Genomic DNA, 27,059 nt, shown 5'->3' with positions numbered 1-27,059 from the left:
CATTGCCCAGCCTACTGATCCGCTGCCTAGCTGGGAGCTTCCCGCTGAATGCCCCACCCAAGTGTCAATCCTGGTCTCGGGCACTTCCTCCTGCTTAGCCCAAGGACTAGAAATCCTGCCAAGTTTTCCCTATTCTCAGACTTTGACCATTTGGAAACAAAGTGAGCTGGGTTTCTTGGAGGTTTCTGGAACCTTCCTGCCCCTTGGCCCAGTGCTATCCCTTGTCAAGAGGGAAAAGAGAAACCTCGCCTATTAATTAACGAGTTCGATGAACAAATCCACCGTTTAGGCCAAGGCTGTTGTGAAAGACTTCCTCCCTTACTGAATTGGGAATTGACTTCTTCCTTTGCTCTGGCTGTTACCAATTAGGTGGTGAAAAATGGCCCTACTGTGGGTTAATTTTTGTGAGTCTTTCAGACACTTCCTCTTCTTCCCTCAGGTCTTGTTTGGGGCAGTTTGTGTTTTCTGAGATTCACACCTAAGAAGCAGAAAGTGACTGAAAATGTGGGGTGTTGCCCTGAGAACAGAAAGGGTCTTTTGGCTGAAAATGTGGAGTGATGGAGAAAGAGATGAAATGGCCCTGGGTCTGAAGACAGAAAGAGAAAAGAATCTGAGCTAGGTATGGTCCTGTCTGCCTGTGGTTCCAGCATCCCAGATGGAGAAGGAGAAGGCTCCAGGGCTCAGTGTTAGCCTCAACTGTATACAAGCACGTATACAAACTTTTACATAAGTCTCTGACTTGACAGACTTTTCTTTGGGGTCCAGATTTACACATCCAACTTCTTAGCCTACAACTTTGCTTGATCATGGAATGGTCCTCCGCAGCTCCTGACTATGAATTCTGCTTTGGTCTCACCTTCAACAACTGCTTCTTCAAAGAGCCTATGATTTGATTAAGTCTCCTCTAAAGACTTCACCTCCAATTAATAGCACTATCAGGAGACAGCTGAATTTTGAAGAGTTGAAGGCCCAAGGAAGGTCTTCTGGTCAATAGAGGTACGTCTTTCAAGAGTATATTGGGACCCTGGGTCCTCGATGTTTCTCTCCCTTGCAACCTGTTCCTGGTTTTGTTATGTGCTGTTGCTGTGGGCAACAAGGCCAACCATTCATGGGAAAACACTTCCAAATCTGTGAGCCAGAAATACCCTTTCCCTCTCTAAGCTAATATAACCTCTGGTATTGTTATGATAGTAGAAAGCTGGCCTGAAAACAGGAGATTTCTGTGTTACTACGTAACATAAACCTTGGCCCAGCTGCTCTATCCAGAGACCTTAGAGTTGCTTGCTGACCCCTGACTGCCCTCTGAGCCACATGCTCTGAAACTTGGTTCCCAGTAAGCTGACTGGGGCAGAGGTGGCAGCTTCTAGGTCCATAATGGTGTTTCTTTCTTAAAGGTTTAGCTGCCTGGAAACCAATCCTTTCAGAGATTTTGTTGGCCTACCTCGTCACTCATATGTAATATGTCTGTCTCATCACCTGTATTTAATACTTCTGACAATTATCAATATTTAATACATCTGCCTGTTACTCATAGTTAATACACCATGTGTTTGAAAGAGCTACAGTGGTTTCTGTTGCACACATCTGCATTCTGACTGGTAGAGTGTTACCAAGGCCAAATGAATGTGTTTATAAAAGTTACAAAGCAAAGAAGAAAAAAATGGCTACAAAAAATGGAATTCACAAACCATTCCTTGAAAAAAAAAAACCCAAAAAACTATGAAGTCTTGAAAAATGAAATTCCATCTTCAAATGGTAATTGTCCTTGGTTAGCGTGATGGATCGCTTTGGTTGTCAATTTGACACAACTCGGAATGAAGATTTGTTTGTATGTGGTTGGACTGTGGGCATATCTCGGGGGACTGTCTTGATAGACTTAGTTGTTGAGGGAGACCTATCCAAAATGTGGGTGGTACCTTCTGATAGCAGCCCGGATAAAAAGACATGGAAGGAAGGGTCATTGCTTTGGTATCTTGGCCTTCAAGTTCATTTCCCCTGTTGCTGCTGATTCTTTGCTACTGATAGAACCAGCTTCTTCAAGCTTTCAACAGAGACTAAAGACCAGCAATTCTTCAGGATCCCCTAGGACAGTGGTTCTCAACCTTCCTAATGCTGTGACCCTTTAATACAGTTTCTCATATTGTGGTGACCCCCAACTGACAGAGCCATCTAGGAAAGGCTATGGCTATCAAGTGAGATTCCTGAAGATGACCCACTGTTTTACATGGCTGCAGTGGGTGCACTCTGGGGAGGCACAGCCCCAGAGACTTTATCCCAGGATTGCTCCTCAATGCTGATAGGACTTTCTTGCTATTACATAGCCTAATGATTCCTGGACATCAGCCCACCCTATTGGGCACATTACCTGCAGATCAACATGAAGATGAACTTTCATGAATTAATGCTGTTTAGATGAATTAATGACTTTACAACATTCCTGATTTGATTCAAATAATTTTAGGAAGAAAGTTTAAGGAGATGGTTTTAGATGTTTTGGCAGAAAGATGTTGGGTGTTGGGTCCCCTGGAACTGAAATTCTAGATAGCTGTCAGCCACCACATAGGTGCTGAGGGAGTCCAATCCAGATGGAAAAATAGCCAGTGATCTTAACCACTGAGGCACCTCTCTATCCTGCAGCTTGATTTTAAAAGCCATTTTGCCCTCTGGGGTTTGGATGAAGAGTTTACATTGAGGGGTCTCTCTGCTGTGGCTGTTTCAGCTGAGCTCAGATTTAAGCTGCTTCTTAGAGTCCCTGAATTCATGTTCTGCTTGATGCTTAGTCTGTTGATCGTGTTCTATCCCTAGTGGGAAATTCCTTTAGTTCATTCACCAAATATTTACAAAGTACTTACTATGCACCGTGTACTATTGTGTGTACCTGGGACTCATCTGTAAGGGTGGCAGACAAAAGGTAAGTGCCACTGGTGAGTGTGGTTCATGGAATGTTGAATTCCCAATGGGGCCAGTTGCTTCCAGAGGACTGAGACTCGGAATGTCTGTCACTATGTCAGCTACTCAGTGTCTGTAGTCACCTACAGACAGGAAGCAGCATCCTGTAGTGGTATCTGTCTGTCATTCAGAGCCACACAGCTCCTTCAAACAGCTTCTCTCTATTGGGACAGTTCTCATATTCTGTGCACTTCTTTCTTGTGATAAACTCCACAGGTACTGCATTCCCCAAAGCACCCCCCCCCAAGACTGGTCATGTGACATGGGCTCTGGTGCCTCTTCCTGAGACTGGACATGACAATGGACAACCCGAGGAAATGAGGGGGAGGGGGGCATGTGCTAGAACTTTCTTCTAGTGATGGTGGGAGTACTAGAAGCATCTAGGTTTTCTATGGAGGCTGAAATAGAAGAGCGTCTACAGTCGAGTCTTGAGTAGACTTGGTACCTGGGGATGGCCCAGCAATAGCCTTGTTGAAGCTGTATCATGGTAAGACTGACTCTTACAGTGGTGTTTTTTGGCTATAGAGTTTCCAGTCCTTCCACCTTATGGATCCCTGAGATTGAATTCTGGTTATCAGGCTTCTTGGCAGTTGCCTTTATCTACTGAGCTATCTCTCTGGCCCCTGGCAGTAGGGTCTGAACTGGCTTCTCTCATCCTCCCCAAGCTTCTCCTTAACAATCCCCTTTCTGCTCTATTCCCTGCCAGATGAAAATCTTGGTAAAGACCTGTGAGCTACGCTCACTATATCAGTTGCATCAGCCCGGAGTGCACATGGGAGCTGCTGAGCCAAAGGAGGACACAAGTGAAGGGTCTCGAATGGCAGTTTCATCAGCTACTGTGTGGGCAGGGACAGTACAGACCCCATGGCTTCAGTGGTCAACTGTAGAACAGAGTCCTCATGGGACTGGTCCTGTGCTCCCATCTGGCCTGTGGCTATTACTCTTGCTTGTTTCCTGAGTTCAATTCTTCAAGCTGTCATGGGCCCACACATATTTTCTGTCATTGCCAACAAAGACACTTTTTACTCATAGCCATCCCCCTAAACCTTTCTATAGCATCTCCTGCATTCATTGAGCATTCTAGAACTTCAGACCCATCATTAGTAAAATCCACCATGCCCTAGCCCTTCCTCTCCTGTTCACTCCCCCTACCCCATTTTTTATTGCCTGACTTGGGGCTCTTACCTAGAGAACCCACTTTCACTGAGGTTTGCTCTAGTGTTCTGCTGTCTTCTTCTCTCTGTGTGCCCCTGGGGAGTGGGGGAACAAGCAGATGAACATCTGGATCATTACCTTTGCTCCCAGACCCCCCAGACACAGACATCAATATCACACCATCAGACTACCACAACCAGCTGACAAATTCAGATCGTTCTTTTCTCTTGTTTGACCTCCACTCTGTTCTCCCAGAAGCCCATAGAAGCTCTCCTTTCTTGCCAGGTCCCCAGAACCCTCTTGCTATCAGCCAGTGCATCTTCCCCCTGCTGTTTGACTGAGGTAACAGCCACTCCAGTGGCTCCCAGGCTCATCAATCAACATACTTCCCCCAATGAGGATAACCTGTGCTCAAGTCTAAGGCTAGATCTCCTGATATGCTGGAGCTGGCACCTTCCAGGGCACATGAACAGTCCTCTCAGTTGCCTCCTTATTGGACTAGCAATGCCTGCATCTATAACTATCAGAAACCACACAGCTCCTGCCTCCGGCTCTCAAAGCTTTAACATTGAAAGGGAAATGTTTCAAGAAGTGTAGTGAAAGGACATTTGGAAATGAGATTGACATCCATCCAGATGGCTGAAGTCCAGGCTTGCATTTCAACTGCATTTTGATCCTGTGATTTGCCCACTTCTTGCATTAATTGAGTTTTCAACTCTGACTGAGGAGAAATGATTTGTCATGTACTAGGAATGATTTTCATGAAGAATGGTGCTTGGTGCAGAAAGCTGCTTCTGTCAGCCTTAGCTGAAAACTCCATAACCATCTTGCCTGACCCATGACCTTCCTGCCTCCAGACCCCGGCCATCATCAGATCCCTATGTTGCCCAACAGACAGGTTCTAAGGCACACAGTAGCCTCCCAAATCTGCAAAATTCTGCTTGCTTCTGTCTGCAGTCAGGTGAGTGTATGTGTACATAGATTCTTGTGCTGTCTGTAAGACCTGGAAGGTTTGGCTGGTGTTTGCTTTCTAAAGCTTTACGGTTAGTCTATATGTTTGATAAGCTACATATGGGGCTGATGAGACAAGTCAGCTGATAAATGGGCTTGCTGTTACCAAACTACTTGCGTTTGATATCTGAGACCCACGTGGTGGAAAGGACTCCTGAACGCTGTCCTCTGGCCTGCACACGAGTGCCTTGACACACTCGCAGGTGCACATACACCCACATGATGCTGATGGCTTTTGTGCAGAAGTGGTAGCAGTAACCTGTATGACAAAGAAAGACTGGATTCCATGTGTGTGGAATCTGCTTGCCTTCCTGCTGACACAGAAAGTGCCCGGAGGGGCTTCCTCTTCCAAGGCTGGGAGGCATCTTGATCTCCCCATCTTTGATAGGTGCTTTGGACTCCGGATGTCAAGGTTTGAGCTAACGGAATGTGAAGAGTAAGTGTTACTCCAAGGACCATGTTTTAACACTAAGGTGACCAGCCTGAGGATCCAGAGAAGCGGTAGAAAGTTTTTTTTTTTTTTTTTTTTTTTTTTTTAAATAGACTAGTTGAAGAAAGTTGGGTCACTGGGGGTACTCTTGGAAAGGATATTAGATCACAGCCCCCTCCTGCCTCTCTCTTTGACTCTCAGACTCCATGAGGTGAGCAGTTTTCTCCAGCCCAGGCTCCCAAGCAACAAAGCCAACCAGCCTGGTTGCAAGCCAAAATTAACCTTTCTTATATGTTGTTTTCCTCAGGTAGTTCATTGTAGTCACTGAAGTCTAATAGGAAATATCTCAGTATGTGGCATGTTATAGTCACCACTCAACTAATGGAATGAGTTCCTATCCCATTCAAAGCAGTGAGTAAAGTCAGTAAAGTCTCTGGATCACTAGGACACACCTAAGACAGTGCAGAACACTGAGGAAGTGAAAGCTGAAAGGAGAGAAGGCCATTAATAGATAAAAACAAACAAGAAAACAACAAGAACAACAAACTAGAAAAAGAACCTGTTATTCTATTGGGAATTTACATAAAAAGGCCCAGGTATTCCACTTCTAGCCTTGGAATTCTGTGAGCTTATTCACCCAAGACTAAATTCTTATTCAGTATAGGTCCTAGTCTACATGGCTCTGGTCTGATGGCCCTGGGTTACAGGGCTCTGGTCTGATGACCCTGGCCTGCATAGCTGAGATGGAATGACTGGAAATGACCTGCACAGAAGCTCACACTAACTGTCCAGATCTGGGCACCAGCAAGCCTGACTGTTCTCCTTCACAGGGCATAAACAATGTGTTAGAAACTATGTACAAAAGCTCACCCTAATTGAGTAGTGTCTCCTGAGTGGAGACTCTGCAGCACATTGCCTTGTGCCATGGGTGCCATTGGGGTGCTACCTCCTAAAATGCACCCCCAAGGTTTGAATGAGCACCTGTGTTTGTCTGAGGGATATTTGTTGGAGTTTAGCATTTTCTTTATTTCTCTGGACCAAGATCTCACTTCATAGCCGAAGAAACACTACAGAAAGTGTAGAAGATGCTGGCTTTAAAAAAAAAAAAAAAGATGCTGGCTGCTGACTGCTGGCTGGGGTAGGTGCACAATGTTAGTCTTAGTTCAGAATCACCACCTGCCTGAGATATGGTGCTACCTACAGTGGGGTGGACATTTCTACATCAATTAACAATCAAAACAATACACACACACACACTTCCAAGACTTAACCACAGGCCAATCTGATGTAGGCAATCTCTCAAATGAGACTCTCTTCTCAGATCATTCTAGATTGTGTTAAGGTAACAGTTAAAGCAATCTAGGAACATGGACCCACAATTTTAACTGTAGCACTCCAGAGGCAGAGACAGAGGCAGGCAGATCTCTGTGAGTTCCAGGCTATCCAGGGCTACATAGTGAGATACTGTCCCATAAAACAAACAAACAAACAAAAAGCAAACAACCACCCCTCAAACCCCAGAGCTATCCAGGACAGGCTGAGGGAGAGGTGGGGAGAGGGTTCTTTAATCAAGAGTCTTCCCCTTTAGATCCCCTTCCTCCTGTGTGCCCTGGATGTGGTACTCTAGGCCTCTCGTGTGCCGGGATCTGTGAGTATAAACTGCTTTCTTGATGATCCTTATTCCTATATCTGCTTCTGACCAGACTTACTTCAAACAAATTCTGGGTTTGAATTGTTAGAACAAGGAGGGTTGTGGCTGTGGAAGGCTGTGTGTGTGTGTCCACACAGAGGGAAAGCTCTGAATGGGTGTGAAGAGACTAACCAAGAATTTTAATCTTTGATATATTTTAGGAATCCTCCCCCAGTGTTGAAAATGCAAAGCCCACCTTCCACCCAGGAGACCACAACACAGACGCCCGCCTCTTCAGCTTCCTCGAATCCAGTTCTTGGGAATGGAGTTAATCAGATGCATTTATCCTGACCTTTGTATGAGAAGCCAGTGACATGAATAACCAGGGAGGGGTGAGAATTGATTGTGGCAGGGAGCAGCGAGGACAGTGGCGGCGGCGGCAGCAGCAGCAGCAGCAGCAGCAGCAGCAGCAGCAAGGCTGATTTCCAGGGACAGCTGAGGTAGCAGCAGTACCAGTGGTGCTTGAGTTCTGGTGCCTGGTTCTGCAGCAGGGGCCTACCACACAGGCAACAGGGCTGTTCTGGGCTGAAGTGGAGCCAACACCTCCTTTGTTTCCACCTGGCCTCCAAGCAGGCCCTTCAGTTTTGTAAGTGCTGCTGCAAGCTGCCCAGTGGCTTTCTCTTCTGCTTTACTTAAATGATGGTTTTTTCTGTTGCTGATAGCCAAGAATCTTGACAGATTTTACCTGATACTTTTTTTCCTCCTCCCTTTCCCCTTCTTTCTTTCTCTTTCTTCTATCTCTTCTTCTTTTCTTCCTTCTTCCCTCTATCTCTGATTCTTTCTTCCCTCTCTCCTTCCCATCTTCCAGTTTCCCAGTGAAGAATGCATATAGCTCGCTTCATGTTTGCATATGCCAAGATATTATAGTAACATTTTAAATCACGATTAATGAGATGAGTGTTTCATGATTTTAGCAGTCAAATGTGCAACAATAAATGTGGTGCATGCGAATGTTTGTGTTTTTACAAACATCACACTCTTGCCATCTGAAGCAACTCACAGTGCCCATGCCAACGCAAAGAAAGCTTTGAGTTGGCTCCTCAAAGAAAGCTTATGGTTAGTCACCATCATTCACACTCTCCTTTCACTTGTGAGGAAACTGAGGCACAAGCGGCTTTTGAGGCTTGCCTGAGGTCACAAATCCATGCCTGAGCAGAACTGGAATTAAACACAGCAGCCCTTGTCCATGGATGTCAGAAAGTCTTGAGAATAAATAGTTCAATGAGGAGGCAGAGTTACTGGGTGGGAGGGGCTGACGGGAAAGGTCAGTAAGGAAGAGGAAGTCAGGGCCTGAGAAAGCCTGGGGTCACTAAGTGTGGGGTGGTGCCATGGAGAGCCAGCTGCACAAACCTGGCTGTGATAATCTACAAGCTGCAAAGGTGCAGGAGGTCAGCTTGTAGATTTGGAGCATGACAACCTGACATCTGTAGAAGATAGAAATTGAAGTCATGTGCAAGGAGGGTAAGAAGAAGACAAGCCTGAACCCAAAGCAGGCAGGAGACCCTGGTACCCTCAGGCAGTAGTCAGAGTCGGGGCAGGGATCTTCCAGGTGAGAAAGAACAGAGGCAACTGTGAGCTGGGTGTTTCACGGCTCACTCACATTTTGCTGACAACTGTACATTGTTATGACAGATAGACCTACAATCCTAGAGGACCTCATCTGGGGTGTGTTCAGGGATCCAAAGACACTCCAGGTGACAGCCCTGGAGCCTAGGGTCCTTCAGAGCTGGGAGCAAGCCATCATAGTAATTGGCTGAACAGAAGCCAGAGCCGCATCTGTCTGTGCTGGACAAAGTGAAGAATAGTGGTAGACTCCTCCTCCTTCCAGTGTGTGTGTGTGTGGGGGGGAGGCACAGTATGAGTACAGTCTGCAGAAGCCGTAGTGCTGGTGGCTCTCCAAGATAGCCTCCTCGGAGGCACCTATGTGAAGCCTCCACGGTCTCCTGAGCTGACCAGCCCCAGGAAAACTGACCACTCTGCTGAACTCGACCGCCTATCCCCAGGAAGCTAGCCTGAGTCCCTCATCCCTACAGTGCCTCCCAAAGCTTCCAGTTTCTGCGTCTGTGCAACCATGAGCTGAAGCGACTGAGTTCCGATCTGCACCAGCCACCCTGGTCTCCAGCCGGCTGCTTCTCTGCATCCCTCGAGGGCCCCACCTTCTTCTATGACCACAGGTAAGCAAGTTGTTCATTTTCAACTTAGACTAGGTATAGGTGCTCAGCATGCTGGGGAGCCTGTGGTGTGAGTTCAGAAGGAAGTTAGCAACTTGTGAGCACTTAGGAAATGGTCCTGCCAGAATGCTGGAAGTCACCTGCTGCTGGGCAAAATTCAGCCTCCTGGTTGACCCTGCTGGACCGGCTCAGAACACTGTGAAAAGACCACTTCCTAGGGGCTGTAGAGACTTCTGTCTTGTAGTAGTGTTTATCCTTATCACTCCAGTCCTCTTGTTCATTTATCTCTTCATTCAGTGGGTATTCTACACACTTACATGAATTAGACTAACAGACAGTGGTGGGATTTACTGACACGAAAGTTAGCAAGTCCTCCACGGCTTGTGTGGATCCAGGTTGGAGTTAGACAAAGTACTGCTTCAGCTGGTGAAGGCACATAACCTTCAAGAGTCCACCTGACCTTGAGAGCTTACTCTCCTGTGATAAGCAGAGCACTGAACAGAGCAGCCATGGAAGCAAAGTGTGAGCCCTCCATCCTTGGAGCGTGAGTGTTATTTTGGGAAACGAACAACTGGCATCATTTCCTCTAATCTGGGGGTCTCTTTGGGGGAGAACTGGGGCTGTCTGTGTGGTGCTGAGGTATGAGGGGTTTCTGGATGGCAGTCTGGAGGGGGATCTAAGCATGTTTGGGGGAAGAGGCAGTGCTTCCAGAAAGGATAGAGTGTGTTCTGATGAGTGGGCAGCTAAGAAGCAGCTGCAGTAGGAAGGCAGACAAGGTAGAGGGTCCAAGTTATACTGGCTTCAGTGGATTTGAACCTAGGTAGAAAAGCAAGATTGTAATAAGTGCTGGGGCTGTGGGGGTGTGCTAGACCCTGGCAAGCATCACCCCCAATGGGAACCTGAGCCCTTTACATGTGGAGTAATTTTTGTTTGTGTGTTTGTTTGCATAATCGAACTTACCCAGACTTAACAAATAGTGACATCACTCCACCAGCATCCATACCCCAGACCTGCTGATCCCGTAACACTGGGGCTCAGAGTCCAGAGCCTTTCACTTTAAATCTTTGTAACTAGTGGTGGAAGGTTACTTTAATTACTGCTGATTACGTGGAACAATTTCTTCTTTGGTTTCCGGTGACAAATTAATGAAATGATCACAGTAGGCTAATTACAAAAGGTGGAAATCAGAGGCAACTCAAACACAGCCTCTGGAGCCAATGGTGTCTCATTTGCACATTGCTCCAGACAGCCCTTAACAGACGTCTCTCCCCTGATCTCTAAACAACACAACTTCAGCACTCCTGCATCCTTGGCCTCATTAATAGGAGGGAGCAAATCGTTATCCCTTGGATAACACTCAGACCATAACCTTGGAATCTGCAGCTGTGGTTTCAGTTAAAAGGAGGAGTCAGTGGCCTGCACACAGAAGAACATTTTAGAACTTTGGACCCAGGCAACGCACCTTGTTCATCACAGCCCCCAGTATTGATGGTGGCAAAAATGATCATAGTGTCTGTGTTTCTAGAATGTTGCCAAGTAATTGGCTCTTGTATGGTCACCCAAGGGGTTGATACTACCACCATATAATTTAGAAGCAGGGGCTTGAGTTCGCCTCAGTTTTATCATTTCTACGCTCTGTGAACTGGATAGATTTGTCAACTTCTCCAAGCAGTGATTGTTTAATTATACATAGGAGACAGTACTCTCCCTCCAGGTCCTCCCAGGGGCGATGTAAATCCTCATGTTGGACCACAAGGGTTCCAATGTGCTTTGTAAACCTGAGGGATATCAATATGAATTGCTCTTAGGACGACATGTTAACATGAGACAGACCCTGGAGTGGTCCTTACCCAGCCTGTTTTCTAGCATAAGAACAAATCAGTGCGTCTTCATGCCCGTGGGATGCTGGACATAAGGACCTGGGATTTTTAAGTTTTATAATTATCTATTCTTTTATGTGTACAATTGTGTTTCAGGCATGTATGTCTCTATGCACCATGTAGGTGTCCTGTGCCTGTGGACGGTGGAAGAGAACACCAGGTCCCTAGAACTAGGGTTACAGGTCATCATAAGCTTTCTGATGTGAGTGGCTCTTGGGAACTGAATTCAGGTCTCAAGCACTGAGCCATCTCTCCAGTTCCAAGAACTGAGTTTTGTAACTCCTCTTTATAACCGCTGGCTGGTTATGGCAGTGACAGTGAGACTTAAGTCACTCACTCATGAAGGTAAATTTGAAGGCCTAGTGGCCTTGAGGACCCCCAAGGTAGAGAGGATGAGAGGAAGAGAGAAAGAAAGGCATAGGGCAAGCCACCTACTCCAGGTCTCTCAGCTTAGCCTAGCTATAGTCTTTCTTGGGTGTCTGCACAGAAATCAAACTTAAGGAAGGGGTTCCAGAATGGGTGGCTATTTAAAGCCTGGAAGAGAAGCTCAAGGATCCAGGGGCATTGAAGCCAACAAGGGGGGACAAATAAATGTCAGGGATCACCTCAGAGTACATGACTCATGAGATATCTAGAATTATTCTTTCTTATGGTTTTTCTCTGTCATTCAAGTGATTTCAATCTCTGATCGTTACTTACGGTATACATTGCTGGCATTGGCAAAGGGTAGGGGTAGGGGAAAGAAATGAATAAAGAATGGGCCACTGGGGGTCTGGGGAGATGGGATGATGGATAAAGAGCTTGGCACACAAACCTAGTGAAATTACAGATGGACTCTGATATACTGTTACTATTGTGATAAAACAAACAAACAAACAAACAAACAGGTAGTGCCATGTGCCAGACCCTCAGCCTACAGACAGCAAACACAGCACCATGGTGTCCCATCTTAGGCCACCATCTCAGACTCCAGCACCACGGTGTCCTCCTGAGTTGACACTCCACACTTTAAATACTATCTCCTCATCCCCACCTGATTCTAAGTTCTGTCTCTGGGAATCTGATGACTCCGGGTGCCTCTTCCTAGAACTGGAGTCACACAATGTTTGTCCTTTTGTGTCTATCTTATTTCAATGAGCACGATCAAGGTTCATTCCTGTCAGGATCTTCCTTTTGAAGGCTATATGGTCTCCACTGAGAGCACAATGCTTTCTTTATTATATCTCTCGGGGACATAGGCTATTCCTCCCATCACACAATTCACCCTGATTGCTTGTATCTATTCAGATGGTGGACTGGAATCTAAGTTCTATGTGAATTTGGAGTGAAGCTGCACCTGTGAGGCTGGAGGAGGACACATAGAAGACACGGTGGATGTCGCAGCATACTAAAAAGACTTTTCAATATTATGCTTGTGGTAGGAAATTTAGAAAATGTAGAAATGTAGAAAAGTGTCAAAAAGTTTTAAAAAGTCTCTGGGCAAGGGAGAAATGCTCTCCCCCTCCCCCGTTATCACCTTTGGCAGGCAGGAGAGCTGACTCTGAATCCATCAGAGTGGGAGCTGGCTCTGCCCTCACTGGCTACAGCACTCAAGAGAACTGGCACTGCACAGCAGAGCTGACCCTGGGGGTGGGGGTGGGGTGCAGGTGAGCCAGCCCTGATGGTGGAAGCATGGGAGACCTGGGCCCCACAACTTGTCTGCTGTGCAGTGGTACAGTTGAGGGAGGCATGCCCTCCTGCTACCCCACCCTCTTTGTTTCTCACCACCTACGGCAGGCAAGAGAACTGGCCGTTCCTCACCTGCAACATTTGGGAGAGCAGGCCCTGTACCTCCTCTGGGCAGCAAAGTAGAGCTGGCCCTGGTTGTGGGGATTGCAGGCGAGCCAACCCTGAGGTCATGAGAGTAGGAGAGTTGGCTTTACCCCTTGCTGGGGGTGGCGCTGGATGACCTAGTCTGGGAAGGGATAGAAGGCTTCATGTGGTGAGGGAGAGCTGGCAGGCTGACCAGCTCACACCTCTCAGGCCCAGATCCAGGGCTTTGCCTTGGCCTTGCGCAACATCTACTCCACCCGTGAACTGCTAGAGCATGCAAAGGGGTCTTCCTATAGATCCAAAGCTACAGGTTCTCCATGACACAGGAAAACAACAGGATGTCTGAGAGGAGTCCCCGTGAGGTTCCCATATTGATAGCGTAGCAGAAGCCGGAGGCCTCGAACAGACCAACAACTCATTGCAATGAACGTTTGCAAGCAAACAAGTGTGGACAAAGGGTATTCTGTGGGACACACTGTGACACAGTGCAGCCCCCACAATGAGATGTTTCCCTTTTCTTTTGTAGTTGGGGAGGTTGCAAGGGTGGAAGGCAAGTATGAAGGGCTAGAGAAACGAGTGAGACTGGGGTGCATGATGTGAAATGCACAAAGAACCAATAAAAAGTGTTTTAAAAGTTAAAATGCCTCTAATCTAGACCCCCAGAGACAACAGGTGACTGCAGGCACACCGGAGGAAAACCTAAGATGCTAGTTCTGATTACTTTCCCTGGAATTGAAGGAGCTGGGGTTAGGGAAGCAGGCCCAGCACCAGGCTGGGGCTACTCCAGAGGTGGCCAAGGATGGTGCGCCATCAGTGAGGGGGATTCCCAGGGCAGATCTTCTTGTTGTTCCCCTGTAGGAGGCGTTGTTCTGGAAGAAGTTTCCAGAGCTGACACCTTTTGAAAACCTAACTTTTTAAATCCATTCTCTGGGACATTTGAGGAGGGGTCGGGACAAAGCCAGTTACCTCTATGAGAACCAAGGCAATGCAGAGAAAGGTGTGTGCAGTATAGCACAGGCACAGAGGTGGTCAGGGTAGTATTCTTCCAAGGGAGCAGGTGATGAATGAAAATCTCAATTTTTAAAAAGACCTTTTTTTTGAGATTACAGTGTAATTACATAGTTTCTGCTTCCCCAACCCCCACAATCCAAACCCTCCCGTGCTCATCCATCCCCCTTGATCTTTTTCAAATTCCTGGTGTCTTTTTAAAAATTATTCATACACACACACACACACACACACACACACACACACACACACACACACATCCTGCTTAAGCTGTATATAATGACACTTTTATGTATGTTTCCAGTGAAGAGCGTTTGGAACTAGAGAACTAATTGGTGTGCTCTTTCCTGAGGAAAGCCATTTCTCTAACTCTCAGCTTTCCTTAGCTGACTGTAGTTCTTTGTGCTGGAGAGGCATCGTGGGCTTCCCCTTCCATGTTTGCATATCTGCTGTTGTGATTGTACTGGCTGGTTTTGTGTGACAACTTGACACAAGCTGGAGTTATCACAGAGAAAGGAGCCTCCCTTGAGGAAAGGCCTCCTTGAGATCCAGCTGTAAGGCATTTTCTCAATTAGTGAGCAAGAGAGGAGGACCCATTGTGGGTGGTGCCGTCCCTGGGCTGGTAGTCTTGGGTTCTATAAGAAAGCAAGCTGAGCAAGCCAGGGGAAGCAAGCCAGTAAGTAACATCCCTCCATGGCCTCTGCATCAGTTCCTGCCTCCAAGTTCCTGCCCTGTGTGCGTTCCTGCCCTTGATTTCCTTTGGTGATGAACAGCAATGTAGAAGTGTAAGCTGAATAAACCCTTTCCTTCCCAACTTGCTTCTTGGTCACGATGATCTGTGTGGGAATAGAAACCCTGACTAAAACAGTCATCCTTGCTCAGTTCACGTTGATGAGACTTGGGTGTAGCTTCTGACATTTCTAGGAGACACAATCTCACAGCAAACTCCCTGTTCCTCTGGCTGTGACGATCTTCCCCATCTTCTTCCACAGTGACTCCCAAGCCTTAGTTCAGGTGCAGGAGTTCCATTGTAAATGTATCAGTTGGGACTGGATGGTTTCTCTATACATTTCTAGACCCCAGAGGAGGCTGTGCATGCAGGATCTGGCTGGGTGGAGAAGTTGAATGTGGTGGTGGGGCAGGGGTGGGGAGGCTCTTCTCCCAAACACACCCTGGAGCTGTTAATTATAGTAGTAAATATCTCCCATAAACTGCAGCATGTTGGCGTTCCCCCATTCACTCTTTCTCTACTCGGCACAGGCAATCACTACTGTTCCCACTGGGTCACAGTGCATTGGCCTCCACAGAGCAACCCAGTGCCTGGCCCCCCTCTTCAGTGTTCTGGCGCTCACACACAGATACCTATGACACCACTGGACTATGAACTTGTTCTGGAAGGTCATAGCTACCCTACAGATAAGATGAACTCTCAGAGCTGTTAATAACATGGCCTGGACTCAAAAGTCACATTTTTAGACTCTGGATGGGGTAAGGAGCACAATGCAGAACGGTGACAGTTTGGAGGAGAGACAGCAGCAGCTGGTGGTGCTAGACTCTCGGCTGGTCATTTGGGCCAGGATAGGATAGACTAAAGGATGAGGACCAGAGGAAAGCAGCTTCACAGCTCCATTGGTAACAATGGTGATTCCAGATTCCTGCATGGATGTAGCCACTTCTATGTTTAAAGCATCCTCTTACACATATTTATGAAGCCACCATTAAGTACACACAATATTAAACTATGAATGGCATTCAGGGCTGTAGGAATGCTGTGCCCCATCACCATTCCAAAACATCTCAGAATACCCAGAACATTCTCATTACCGTCAAAAGGAAATACCATGCCTGTGCTAAGAGCCAGTGTCCTATCTTCAGTCTGTATACATAAGGTACCACACACAGACATTTGGATATATAAACTCTGTGTATGTGTGTGTGTGAGAGAGAGAGGGGGGGTGCACATGTGTGCACATATATTCAGAAGCCACAGTCTCAGATATTCTTCAGGTATTATCTTTATTTTTGAGGCAGGACCCCTCACTGGGACTAGGGCTCAAATGACCAGGTTTGGCTGGGTGGCCAGCAAGTCCCAGAGGTCACCTGCCAACAGACTCATTCAATATGTGGCTGGTTTCTCTCACATAGCATGTTTTTAAAGTTCATCCCAGCAGTAGAAAACGTCATGTTAGTCCTTGATTCCTTCTGATGCCTTCACTGTATCCCATTGTTTAGATACATGAAGTCCATCACTCCACCGCTCAACTCTGATGGAATTTGCTTCCCTTCATCTTTGGGTCATTGTCACTAGTAGCCAAATACTGCTGCTGACCACCATGTCCAAAAGATGAGAAGTTGAGGTCACTATAACAGGAAGGCTAGTACTTTCCTCTGTGAAGGTCAGTCATGTCTTAGCTTGTCAGCTAAGTAACTAATGGTCCAGTGGCTCTGGAAAAAAGGAGAAGCCTGTCTCCTCAGTGAAGCTGAGCAGCCGAGGAGCCCCATAAGCCAGGCAGGCCTGTTGCCAGCCATTTGCTCAGCTTCTAAACCTTTATGAAGTATAAAAGACAAACACACTGCATGTCACATCATTTGACTCTAAGTCTTCCCTTGCTTACTCAGTTGCAGAGAGACAGAACTTCCAAGAAGCCAGCTCCTGGTAGTCCAAGGAAAACCAGGACCCTCTGAAGCCATGGCCCTCTCCCATCCTGCTCTCCAGTTCTGGATACATCTTTATCTCTGGTGTCTCCTTCAGATGCCAGCAGGTGAGCGGGTACCACCACTACCACTAGGACTTCCTCTCACCACTATGTGCTCACAGACCACATAGTGGACTCCCCAGAAGGCCAGCTCATTTCATTCTCAAGGGTACAGGGGGCACTTAAGGTCATCGGCTGTGTGGCCAGTGCCACAGGGTGAAGATGAAAGGCTGTTTCAACTGTAATATTAGCAGCTTTGTTGCCTTTTGTTCCAAGCTTTAGGGTTCCTGATCTCAAAATGCAAACAGCATCATAGACCAGTCAAGATTGCTGTGGGGATGAAGGAAGCTTACACATAGCACACAGGCTAGAGTAGATAGGTGGGTATGTACACAATAGCTATGGTCATTTCTCTACTTTCTATCCCAATGGCTGCTGAAGACGTTCTGTTTTTTTATAAGGTAGTTCTTTGCCTGCTCAGACAGCAGAGCCCCTGAGTGGAGAAGCTATTATGCAAAACAGTGCAAAAAGACACGATAAATCCCAGCAGACAGTTTTGCAGAGCTTTGCACAGCTGAAGAGAACTAACTGGTCAGAGCTGGTGATTTAAGAACTCAGGGTGGTACCCTGCATGGGAGATGTTCTCATGGGTATCAGTAGCTTGTTGTAGAAGTAGATGAAAAGGAAAAAAAAAAACATCTCACTGTCAGCCAGGCTCATAGCAGTGGGTGAAGCCCCTCTCAGCTATCTCCTATCCCCATTCCCTTCCCCCCATACTGTTTGAGGCTCTTTGGTTCTGGCTGAGACTGGTTTCTAGGTCTGAGCTTTCTTGCTCAGCGGTGGCAACCCTCATTCCCTGACTTTTTACTTAAAATCAGGAAGGCACCAGGAGTGTTTGCTGTTTGCCTGGTGTGTTACTATGCAAACAGAGTAGTCTATTGGCGCTGTGTTAAACACCACTTTGCATTAATCTATGGAATCCCCATTGGGGTTTACAGTGGGCTTCCTATGTGCACCGGTGTACTGAAGCTACATAATGGTGAACGCCGCTGCTTTGATGGGAAGTAGAAGGAAAGACACAGGCTTACTTCCTTGATCTCTTGCAGATCCTTTCTTTTCTGTTCCTATCCCACAGTGTTGGCCCAGCAAGGTTCACACACCCATGCTGAGGACCGCCTGTTCAAACACCTGTTTGGAGGCTACAATCGCTGGGCACGGCCAGTGCCCAACACTTCTGATGTGGTCATCGTACGCTTTGGACTATCCATTGCCCAGCTCATAGATGTGGTAGGCATAACCTTTCATGCTGCGTTCCTTTGATCAGCCCCCAGCTCACATGATTTTTCTCTTGGTCCTCCCTGGATTCAGCTCAACCTTTCTCCCACCAGCCCTCAAAGCCCACCCTGGTCACAGCATGCAGCTACCTTGTTGGGTTGCCACGGTGCCTTCCCACGCCTTGGAGCCCCCAAGAACATAAGTTGTTAAAAGACAGTTTTCTAAAACACATGTGTTCAAACCCCCTCCTCTGTGATCTGGGTGACCCTGAAGAATCTGAGTGCTGCTAACATGAGGGGTTGCTAGACTTGGGTGTCCTGGGGTTAGATCTTCAAAGTGCCTCCTATACACTCTGTCTTCTGGGCTGGTTCATCAGTCACCCCAACTGTCTTTACTTTCTGTCTCTGCTACCTCAGGATGAGAAGAATCAAATGATGACTACCAATGTCTGGCTAAAGCAGGTAAGCCTTCCCTGGTAGGAGCTGGCAGACACATGTAGTCTCCAGTCCCTTCTAGGACCCTCTTTATCAAGCAGCAAGATCTAAATTCATGGGTCATGATCAGTAGTAGTCACCTAAGGTGTGAGGCAGCTGTGGTACTGCAGGCTGCTCTCCCTGGGGCTGGCTTTTGTTGGCCATTCTCTTATTCAACTGTTCTTTTCACTCACAGCACCAAGGGACGCCTTTCTAGAAGCAAGCATCTCATTGTCCCAGGTTTACAGCACAGCTCACTGAATCAGCATCCCTTCATCATAGGACAAGGGTACCCAGTTCCAAGACCCATCTCCTTCTATGTGTGTCTTTGAGTCAGTGCTACCTAACAAATGACCCCAGAGCTCACGGGCATAAAGCAATGACCCATTTTTCACACTACATGCATTTGTGACCTGGTGGTCAGATGGCTTTCTCTGCTTCAAATGGTGACTAAGGTACTTGGTGGCATGGGGCCAGATGTGGTTAGTTTGTTGCTGTCTAAAATGGCTTCCCTTACATCAGCAATTCTCAACCTATGGGTCACAGCCCATTGGTAAACCTCTATCTCCAAAAATGTTTATATTATACTCATAACAGTAGCAAAATTACAGTTGTGAAATAGCAATGAAATCATGTTATGGTTGGGGGTCACCACAACATGAGGACCTGTATTAAAGGGCTGCAGCATTAGGGAGGGTGAGATGCACTGCCTTACATGTCTATCTTTTACATGAGTATTTGAAAAGTCCTGGAAGATTCCAAAAGGCTGGGATCCTCCATGCACACTCTCAAGTTCCTTCCCTAGGGTCTCTTTGGAAGGAGATTTGATGGATTCTCACTTGGTGGCTTAAGCCTCCCTGAGTGAGGGTCCCAAGAGACAGAAAGTAGAAGCTGGTAGACATTTATGGATTTATAGCGGTCGGTCCCCTGCCCTCAGCTTCATACTCTGGCCCCTTGGGTACCAGACTGGCCCTGACTCAGAGACCAGAAGGCAGAAACCCACAAAGACCAAGATGATGACATTTCAGAGTCATTCAAATAGGTCCCTTGCTCACTGTGGGGGTCCTATGTACAATCCCTGACTCACTTGGTTCTGGATGTGTGATAGCTACTTCTAAACTAAATGCTTGTGTCAGGGGCTGGTCTGAGCCAATCATTTTTGACATTGTTCACTCTGGAGCCATTGGAGGTTCTGAACCTCATCTCTATGGATGAACCGATGGGAACCAGAGTGAGGAGGAAGTTTTGAAAGGCATGCAGTCATGTCATGGAGGGGTAGGGGATAGGTATAGATCCTTGATCACCACAATTGTCCTGGTCACTCATACCAGGGCTTGTGGAGGAGAGGAAAGAGCACTGGGTGGAGCCAGGACTTCTGTGGCTGCCTGGGACTAGCCTGAGATGCTGGAGAAGTTATTAACCCTCTGAAAGCCCCTTTGTCCCCATCTGTGAAGGGGTGACTCATCCATCTTAGGCCTATGACATTCAAATGCCCTCATTTTCTGTAAGTGTCCCCAAATGTATGAACCTGAAATCCTGAAAGATGGACTAGATAGAGAGAGAGTAAGGGCTCTGAACCGAGGACTAAAGGCTGAGGCTCAGTTTTGTACAGTGCTTGTCCGGGTTTGATTCCCTAGCACCACTTACATTAGACATGGGGGCTCATGAACTCAATCCCAGAACTTGGCAGTAGGACCGAGGAGCAAACATTTAAGGCCATTTTTTACCTTCCTAGTAAGTTTGAGGCCAGCTTGCACCACACAATATCCCATTAAATAAACAATAACAAAACAAATAAAATCTAATTTTAAAACCCACTTGGACCTGCTCTGGTGGAAGCATAGTTGGGACTTAGAGCATTCTTTTCCTGCTGAGACACCTGGACAGGGAGATCTCCAGAGCATAGTTTGGAGGTCATGGGTAACTCTCCTGGCTTCACTAGCTATTTCTGGCAAGCCCTGCATGGAGAAGGAGTGACTGCATGACAGATTCAGAAAGTGGGGAGCGTCCAAACAAGGGCCAGAGGTACAGCTAGAGGGCCAAGTGTGCTGGTGCTGGCATCCTGGGATTCTGACTACCAAGGTCAGAGCAAAATGAGCTGATTGTGAGAAATGCTTTGCCTGATACCCATATCAGAGCTTTTTCCTGGCATCACAGCCTCTTTGGATTCTGTGGGGCTAGAAGAGGGACTCAAGGGTCCTACAAGTCCCACAGTTCCTTTCAGATCATCTTGAGGTCCCTGGTGAGGGTGAGACAGTGCCCTGATGTGACCACTCCCCCAAGCAGGAATGGAATGACTACAAGCTACGCTGGGACCCCGGTGAGTTTGGCAACATCACCTCCCTCCGCGTCCCTTCAGAGATGATCTGGATCCCAGACATTGTTCTCTACAACAAGTAAGAAGCCATTTATTAATTAAAGTGGATCTTGGGGGGGGAGGGGGCAGGGGAGAGGAAGCTCAGTGAATGAGAGCTCCTGCTGAGCAAGCAAGAAAATCCAAGTTTGAATCCTCAGCAATCACATAAAAGCTGGGCGTGGTGTTCTGTCTCTGTCTGTCTGTCTCAATGTGTGTGTGTGTGTGTGTGTGTGTGAGAGAGAGAGAGAGAGAGAGAGAGAGAGAGAGAGAGAGAGAGAGAGAGAGATTGATTTAGCACTGGGGGTAGGGGAGACAAGTAGATCCTAGGAGCTCACTGGCCAGTCAGTTTAACCAAAACGACAAGCCTAAGATTCTTGAGAAATAAAGATGGAGCATGATCAAGGAAAGACACTGATGGCAACCTGAGGCCTATACACACTCAAATATGTACAAGCACTCCCCACACATGTGCACACGTCACACACATACACACACATATTAACACATGTGTGCCAGCACTCTCGCTCTCTCTCATACATACATATATACATACATACATACACACACACACACACACACACACACACAAACATGCATGCATATATACACACAGGCACACACTGTGCTCTGGCATCCCACCACACATGTGCATGTAACACACACCACACACACACACACACACACACACACACACACACAAACATGCATGCATATATATACACACAGGCACACACTGTGCTCTGGCATCCCACCACACATGTGCATGTAACACACACCACACACACACACACACACACACACACACACACACACACACACACACACTTTCTCATAAAAGAAATTAAAACCTATTCTTTCCTTTGGCTTGGGACAGGTTTCACGGAAAAGTCCAGATGTTAATACTTAAATGATGGCCGTGTCTCTTGCTACCGGACTTTCTAAAGCAGGTCTCTAGGAGACACTGCTACCTTCTTGATCAACCTATTGGCATGGAAGATTCTTAGTGGTGGTGGGGGTAACATAATTTTAGATAGTCAACCCCCTGGTGGTCTAAGCCTTAAACAACTGCTGTTTGCCGCTGCAGGAGTCATAGGCCCCCAGCCCCTAGGCCCCATCTCTGCCCTGAGCTGGCACCTAGGATCCTTCCAGTTTCTGCTTCTGTCTGACAGATCTGGAGCAAAGTCCCAGCAGCGGACATATCTGAGTTTTAAGATTGTCAATAAAGGCAGCTGGTTCCTGATACCTGATTGCAACAAGTTCTTCTGGTAGGACAAAGGCTAGTCCGAACTGCTGCAGGCATTTAAAAGATGTGTGGCGCACACCCTCCTCCAGGTTAATAGGCAAAGGGTCAATGAAATCACATGGTCTCTTCCCCCAAATGGGAGACTTCTGCCATCTAGTGGTAGTTCTGTGAAATGACAAAAATTATCACTACAGGTTTGGGTTGCATGTAGGAATTAGAGGTTTAAAGACTAGACTATCTTTCTACCCAGGAGAACTGAGAGTTCTCTGAAGTCCTGCCTGCCAATCTCTTTCTTGTTCCTGTGAGACCTCCTATTTTTATGCCCTGTGTCCATCTCCCGGGTCAAGGCCTAATTAAATGGAAGCTTTCACAGTAATCCTGTTGAGCCCAGCCAGAAGTTCCTCCTGGTCTCAGAAGCATTCCAAATGCCCCGTTGCATAGTGATGTCATGTGAATATATCTCATTTCCATGTATCCCCAAGGGTGGGGACCACATCTCACATCCCTCAAGTATAGGCCCTGGTAGATGAAACTGGCCCCCAATACTATGCTAAACGCACAGACTACAGGGCATTTCCTCACCAGCCAAAATGTTAGTCTCTTCTGGAAAGGAACAAAAGTTCCGGGTATAAAATCTAGGATCCTCCCCTTCTGGAACTGAATTCCCATTTGCATCATGAGGGAAAATCAAAACACTCAAATCATTACTCTAGTCAGGTATGGTGGAGTACACCTGTTATCCCAGAATTCAAGATACGGAGGCAGGAGGATCACAAGGTCAAATCCAGCCATCAAGTTGTGGGCCAGCTGGGGCTACCTAGTAAGACCCCTGTCTCATAAAACAACAATAAGACCCACAAAAACATCAACATACTAAGTGGATAAAACAGGATCAGACTATAAATGTCCCATGATTTGAAATATGTTAAATTAAGGAACAGTCTTTATGACAGTCAGATATGTAATTTTGTAACATCAAAATGGCAATAATGGTTCTTTTTAAAATTTATTTAAAAATTTTACCTCTGCAATTAAAACACTGGCATTTGAAGAGACAACTCAGATACATCTGTCTGTAGGATAGATTCACACCCTTGCACGGATCCCCTACTTAGCTAGTCAGTAGTGACTTTGTTTACCTAGTTGCTCTACTTTGTGGAGGAAGCAGATACACACGCAGGACCCCAGCTTGTCTCCTCTTCCCAGTGCAGATGGGGAGTTCGCGGTGACCCACATGACCAAGGCCCACCTCTTCTTCACGGGCACTGTGCACTGGATGCCCCCAGCCATCTACAAGAGTTCCTGCAGCATCGATGTGACCTTCTTCCCCTTCGACCAGCAGAACTGCAAGATGAAGTTTGGCTCCTGGACATACGACAAGGCCAAGATCGACCTGGAGCAGATGGAGCGGACCGTAGACCTGAAGGACTACTGGGAGAGCGGCGAGTGGGCCATCATCAACGCCACGGGGACCTATAACAGCAAGAAGTACGACTGCTGCGCGGAGATCTACCCCGACGTCACCTACTACTTCGTTATCCGCCGGCTGCCGCTGTTCTACACCATCAACCTCATCATCCCGTGCCTGCTCATCTCCTGCCTCACCGTGCTCGTGTTCTACCTGCCCTCTGAGTGTGGAGAGAAGATCACGCTGTGCATCTCGGTGCTACTCTCTCTCACCGTCTTCCTGCTGCTCATCACGGAGATCATCCCGTCCACCTCGCTGGTCATCCCGCTCATCGGCGAGTACCTGCTCTTCACCATGATCTTCGTTACCCTCTCTATTGTCATCACGGTCTTTGTGCTCAATGTACACCACCGCTCCCCCAGCACCCACAATATGCCCAACTGGGTGAGGGTGGCCCTGCTAGGCCGGGTGCCCCGGTGGCTGATGATGAATCGGCCCCTGCCACCTACGGAGCCCCATGGCTCCCCGGGTCTGAAGCTCAGCCCCACTTATCATTGGCTGGAGACCAACATGGATGCTGAAGAAAAGGAGGAGACAGAGGAAGAGGAGGAAGAAGAAGATGAAAACATATGTATGTGTGCAGGCCTCCCGGACTCTTCCATGGGTGTTCTCTATGGCCATGGCAGCCTGCATCTGAGGACCATGGGGCCTGAGGCCAAGGCTCCATCCCAGGCTAGTGAGATCCTGCTGTCACCTCAAATACAGAAAGCACTAGAAGGTGTGCACTACATTGCTGACCACCTGAGGTCTGAGGATGCTGACTCTTCGGTGAGTTGGGCTGAGGGAAGGGCCCCTCTGTGGGTGATTCTAACAGCTTAGTAAGAGAAAATACCAGCCCAGGGCATCCCCTTGGGTAACCCCTTTTCTTCTTGTAAGGACAGTCTCCCTCAGTCATGTGGAACACTAGCTAGAAGTTCTTTGGTCACTTCCTGGCTGGTGGCAGAATACCACAGGACCCATCCCACTCTGTTCAACCCAAGTGGGAGAGAGTGAGCAGAAATTGGGGAGCTCAGATGCTGGTCTCCATCTGCTTTGGCTTTTGCTGGGCAGTCTTTCTATGGGAGGGTGGGGGCAGGGCGGGGAGATAGACTGCTTTGTGCAGGGACAGAGACCAAGTACAAATGCATCAGCTCTGTGTGTTGTTGGCCTCTGCACTAAGGTAGAGAGGCTCTGGGCATCCTGAGACTTTCCCTATTCGCTTTCAAACCCTGCAGATTCTAAGCTGAACCAGGGTTTGGCTCTCCTCCCCAATGCTGCATATGGTAAGTACTTAGTGTTCAGAACCTGGCTGTCCCCTTACCAACCAAAGGAGGAGTGAAAGGTCTGTGGTTCCTGTGGGATGATCCTACAGAGTAGATAAGAACATTGATCATGCATTTAGAAATGTCTAAGAATTTAGATCCTGTGGCTTGGCCTATGAGCTGAAGAGCTAAGCCCTGGCTCTTCCACACCGACTTGCCCTGGGCTACAATCTGCCTCTTTCTGTCCCCTTCAGCTCTGTAGGGAGATAGCCCATTATTGGGCAGCTATGTGACTACATTTAGATTTTCCTGATTTTGAAGGCCCATGGCCTCTTGGCGGTCCTAGCGTCTCCTCGTGTCCCTCTGGACTCTTGAACCTGGCAGTGCGTGGGAATGGGGAAAGACAGAATGGCATTCCCAAGGATGTATCAGCCCTGAGCTAAGCCTGTTTCTCTCTCCACCCATCTCTATGTGTAGGATAAACTTGGCTTTCACAAGCCTGGTTATCCCACACATAGGATACTCAAGTGACTGCTGCCTCTATGGGGGTGGATGTGGGAGGGACACTTGCTCTTCCCAAAGCCTGGCTCTTGTCACTGTAAGTAAGCCCAATTCTAACTCCAGGTGAAGGAAGATTGGAAGTATGTGGCCATGGTGGTAGACCGGATATTCCTCTGGCTGTTCATTATCGTCTGCTTCCTGGGGACCATCGGGCTCTTCCTCCCTCCATTCCTGGCTGGAATGATCTGACTTCATGTCCCTCATGTTGGCTCCTACGTGGCCTGGACAACTATCTTCTGGTCTTCTGTGACTGGAGCCATCTCTAGAATATTCTTTTGACTTAATACCATCTACCTGCAATGTTTCTACAAGGTCCCCAACCTAGCCTGGACTTCATATCCTCCTTGCAACAGCTCATGGTGTCATTACTGTGACAAGCACAGAGATCACTCAACAAGACATCTATTTGGGATACTGAGGAACTGGAAGAGGTGAAGGTTGCTCTGCAGAAGGTGACAACATGGTGGTGATATGGGGGAGAGCAAGATATTCCTGAAGGAGCAATAGGAACTGTATATGGCAAAAGGTCAAACAAAGGGATGGAGGGGACAGACCAGGGCAAAGAAAAATAGAACACTGGCCCAAAGTAGGGCACATGGGGACAATGGGGGTGCCTGGTGTGGAAGAGTTCTTCACAACACTGTGGATTCGGACAGCCTACTGGGTCGGGGGGAAGGATGGGAGGCAGGCTGGGGTGTTTTTAATCCAGGCCTAGGAAGAAGCTCAGAGCCTGCTCTGAACCTGTCTCTGTGTGCTTTGCGGGAAATGTCAGAGAGACAGGGCTACTTCCAGAAGGAGGGGGACACAAAGAAAGTTCTAGAGCAGTGGTTCTCAACTTGTGCTGTGGGTTGCAACCCTTTGGGGAGTCGAATGACTCCTTCAGGGGGATCACATATCAGATATTCTGCTTATCAGATCTTTACCTTACAGTTCATAACAGTATCAAAATTACTGTTGTGAGATAGAAACAAAAAAAAATTTTTTTATGGTTGGGGGTTACCACAACGTGAGGAACTGTAAAGGGTCATAGCATTAGGAAGGCTGAGAAACTCTGATCTGGATGCCCTGGTGGGTACTTGAGGCAGAAGAGCAGCAACAATGGGTGCAAGTGACTGGGCCACTACTCATCTGAAAGCACTTTAGAGCCTCCAAGTCCCCCTCAGCGTAATGCCTCACTGTTCTATGCTACAAAAAAAGAGGTACAGTAATTGCTGCAAGGGGTCAGGGCCACCTTCAAATCATCAAGTGGACAAAGTAAGAAGGCAGTCTCCAATGTTGGCACCCTTCTTGCCATCCACAGGGCCTGGTCCCCAATTCTCCACTCTCTGCACCCTATGCAGTTCGTGCCTTTCCCAGGAACTGAGATCTTTGCTTCAGGCTCTTTCAGTTGTGTGCTCCTTCAGGGCAGAGTGTCCACTCTTATTATTCTCACTCAGCCCTGTGCTGGGTGAGAGAGCTCGGCACCTGGACCCTTCATCGTGAGTAGTGGAAAGAAACCAACCCAGTTGCTTTGGGCTCCAGAACTGCTACATATACCAAAGCTTTGGAGGAGGTTTCTTCCCCAGCCTTCCCAGGGTCCCATCAGGTGGCTAACCTGCTCTGGACAGCTCTGTGCAACTTGTTCTTGTAATAGTCCATGG

General features: G+C 47.5%; 1 protein-coding gene across 5 annotated transcripts; it reads left to right on the top strand.

The window, feature by feature from the left end:
- Positions 1-202: 202 nt before the first annotated feature.
- On the top strand, positions 203-26,841 carry Chrna2 (cholinergic receptor nicotinic alpha 2 subunit). 5 transcript variants are annotated; one of them, XM_076930825.1, is made up of 9 exons: positions 203-996; positions 7,397-7,821; positions 9,269-9,409; positions 16,726-16,868; positions 17,938-18,089; positions 18,494-18,538; positions 20,837-20,946; positions 23,356-24,385; positions 25,483-26,841. In XM_076930825.1, exons 4-9 carry the CDS (start codon positions 16,796-16,798, stop codon positions 25,606-25,608), a joined length of 1,536 nt encoding a protein of 511 aa, XP_076786940.1. In that variant the 5' UTR covers positions 203-996; positions 7,397-7,821; positions 9,269-9,409; positions 16,726-16,795; the 3' UTR covers positions 25,609-26,841. The 5 variants fall into 5 exon arrangements, with proteins under 5 accessions (XP_076786940.1, XP_076786941.1, XP_076786939.1 ...); XM_076930826.1 differs by lacking the exons at positions 203-996; positions 7,397-7,821 and adding an exon at positions 12,574-12,703 and having other exon boundaries at positions 8,919-9,409; XM_076930827.1 differs by lacking the exons at positions 203-996; positions 7,397-7,821; positions 9,269-9,409 and adding exons at positions 9,876-9,950; positions 24,832-24,879 and having other exon boundaries at positions 25,483-25,605.
- Positions 26,842-27,059: the final 218 nt, after the last annotated feature.

This window comes from Arvicanthis niloticus, chromosome 3 (assembly GCF_011762505.2).
Source record: "Arvicanthis niloticus isolate mArvNil1 chromosome 3, mArvNil1.pat.X, whole genome shotgun sequence".
In the NCBI taxonomy this organism is placed as follows: Eukaryota; Metazoa; Chordata; class Mammalia; order Rodentia; family Muridae; genus Arvicanthis; species Arvicanthis niloticus.
Note: the sequence above shows the minus strand (reverse complement) of the source record. Positions and strands in the feature narration are given on the sequence as shown.

What these genes read in the sequence shown, in the direction of transcription:
- Chrna2 (XM_076930823.1), top strand. Translation starts at nt 9,916, where the DNA reads ATGGAAGCAAAGTGTGAGCCCTCCATCCTTGGAGC. An exon ending in TCTCCTTCAGATGCCAGCAG is followed by an intron (nt 16,869 to 17,937) that starts GTGAGCGGGTAC and finishes CCTATCCCACAG; the next exon opens with TGTTGGCCCAGCAAGGTTCA. An exon ending in TTGCCCAGCTCATAGATGTG is followed by an intron (nt 18,090 to 18,493) that starts GTAGGCATAACC and finishes CTGCTACCTCAG; the next exon opens with GATGAGAAGAATCAAATGAT.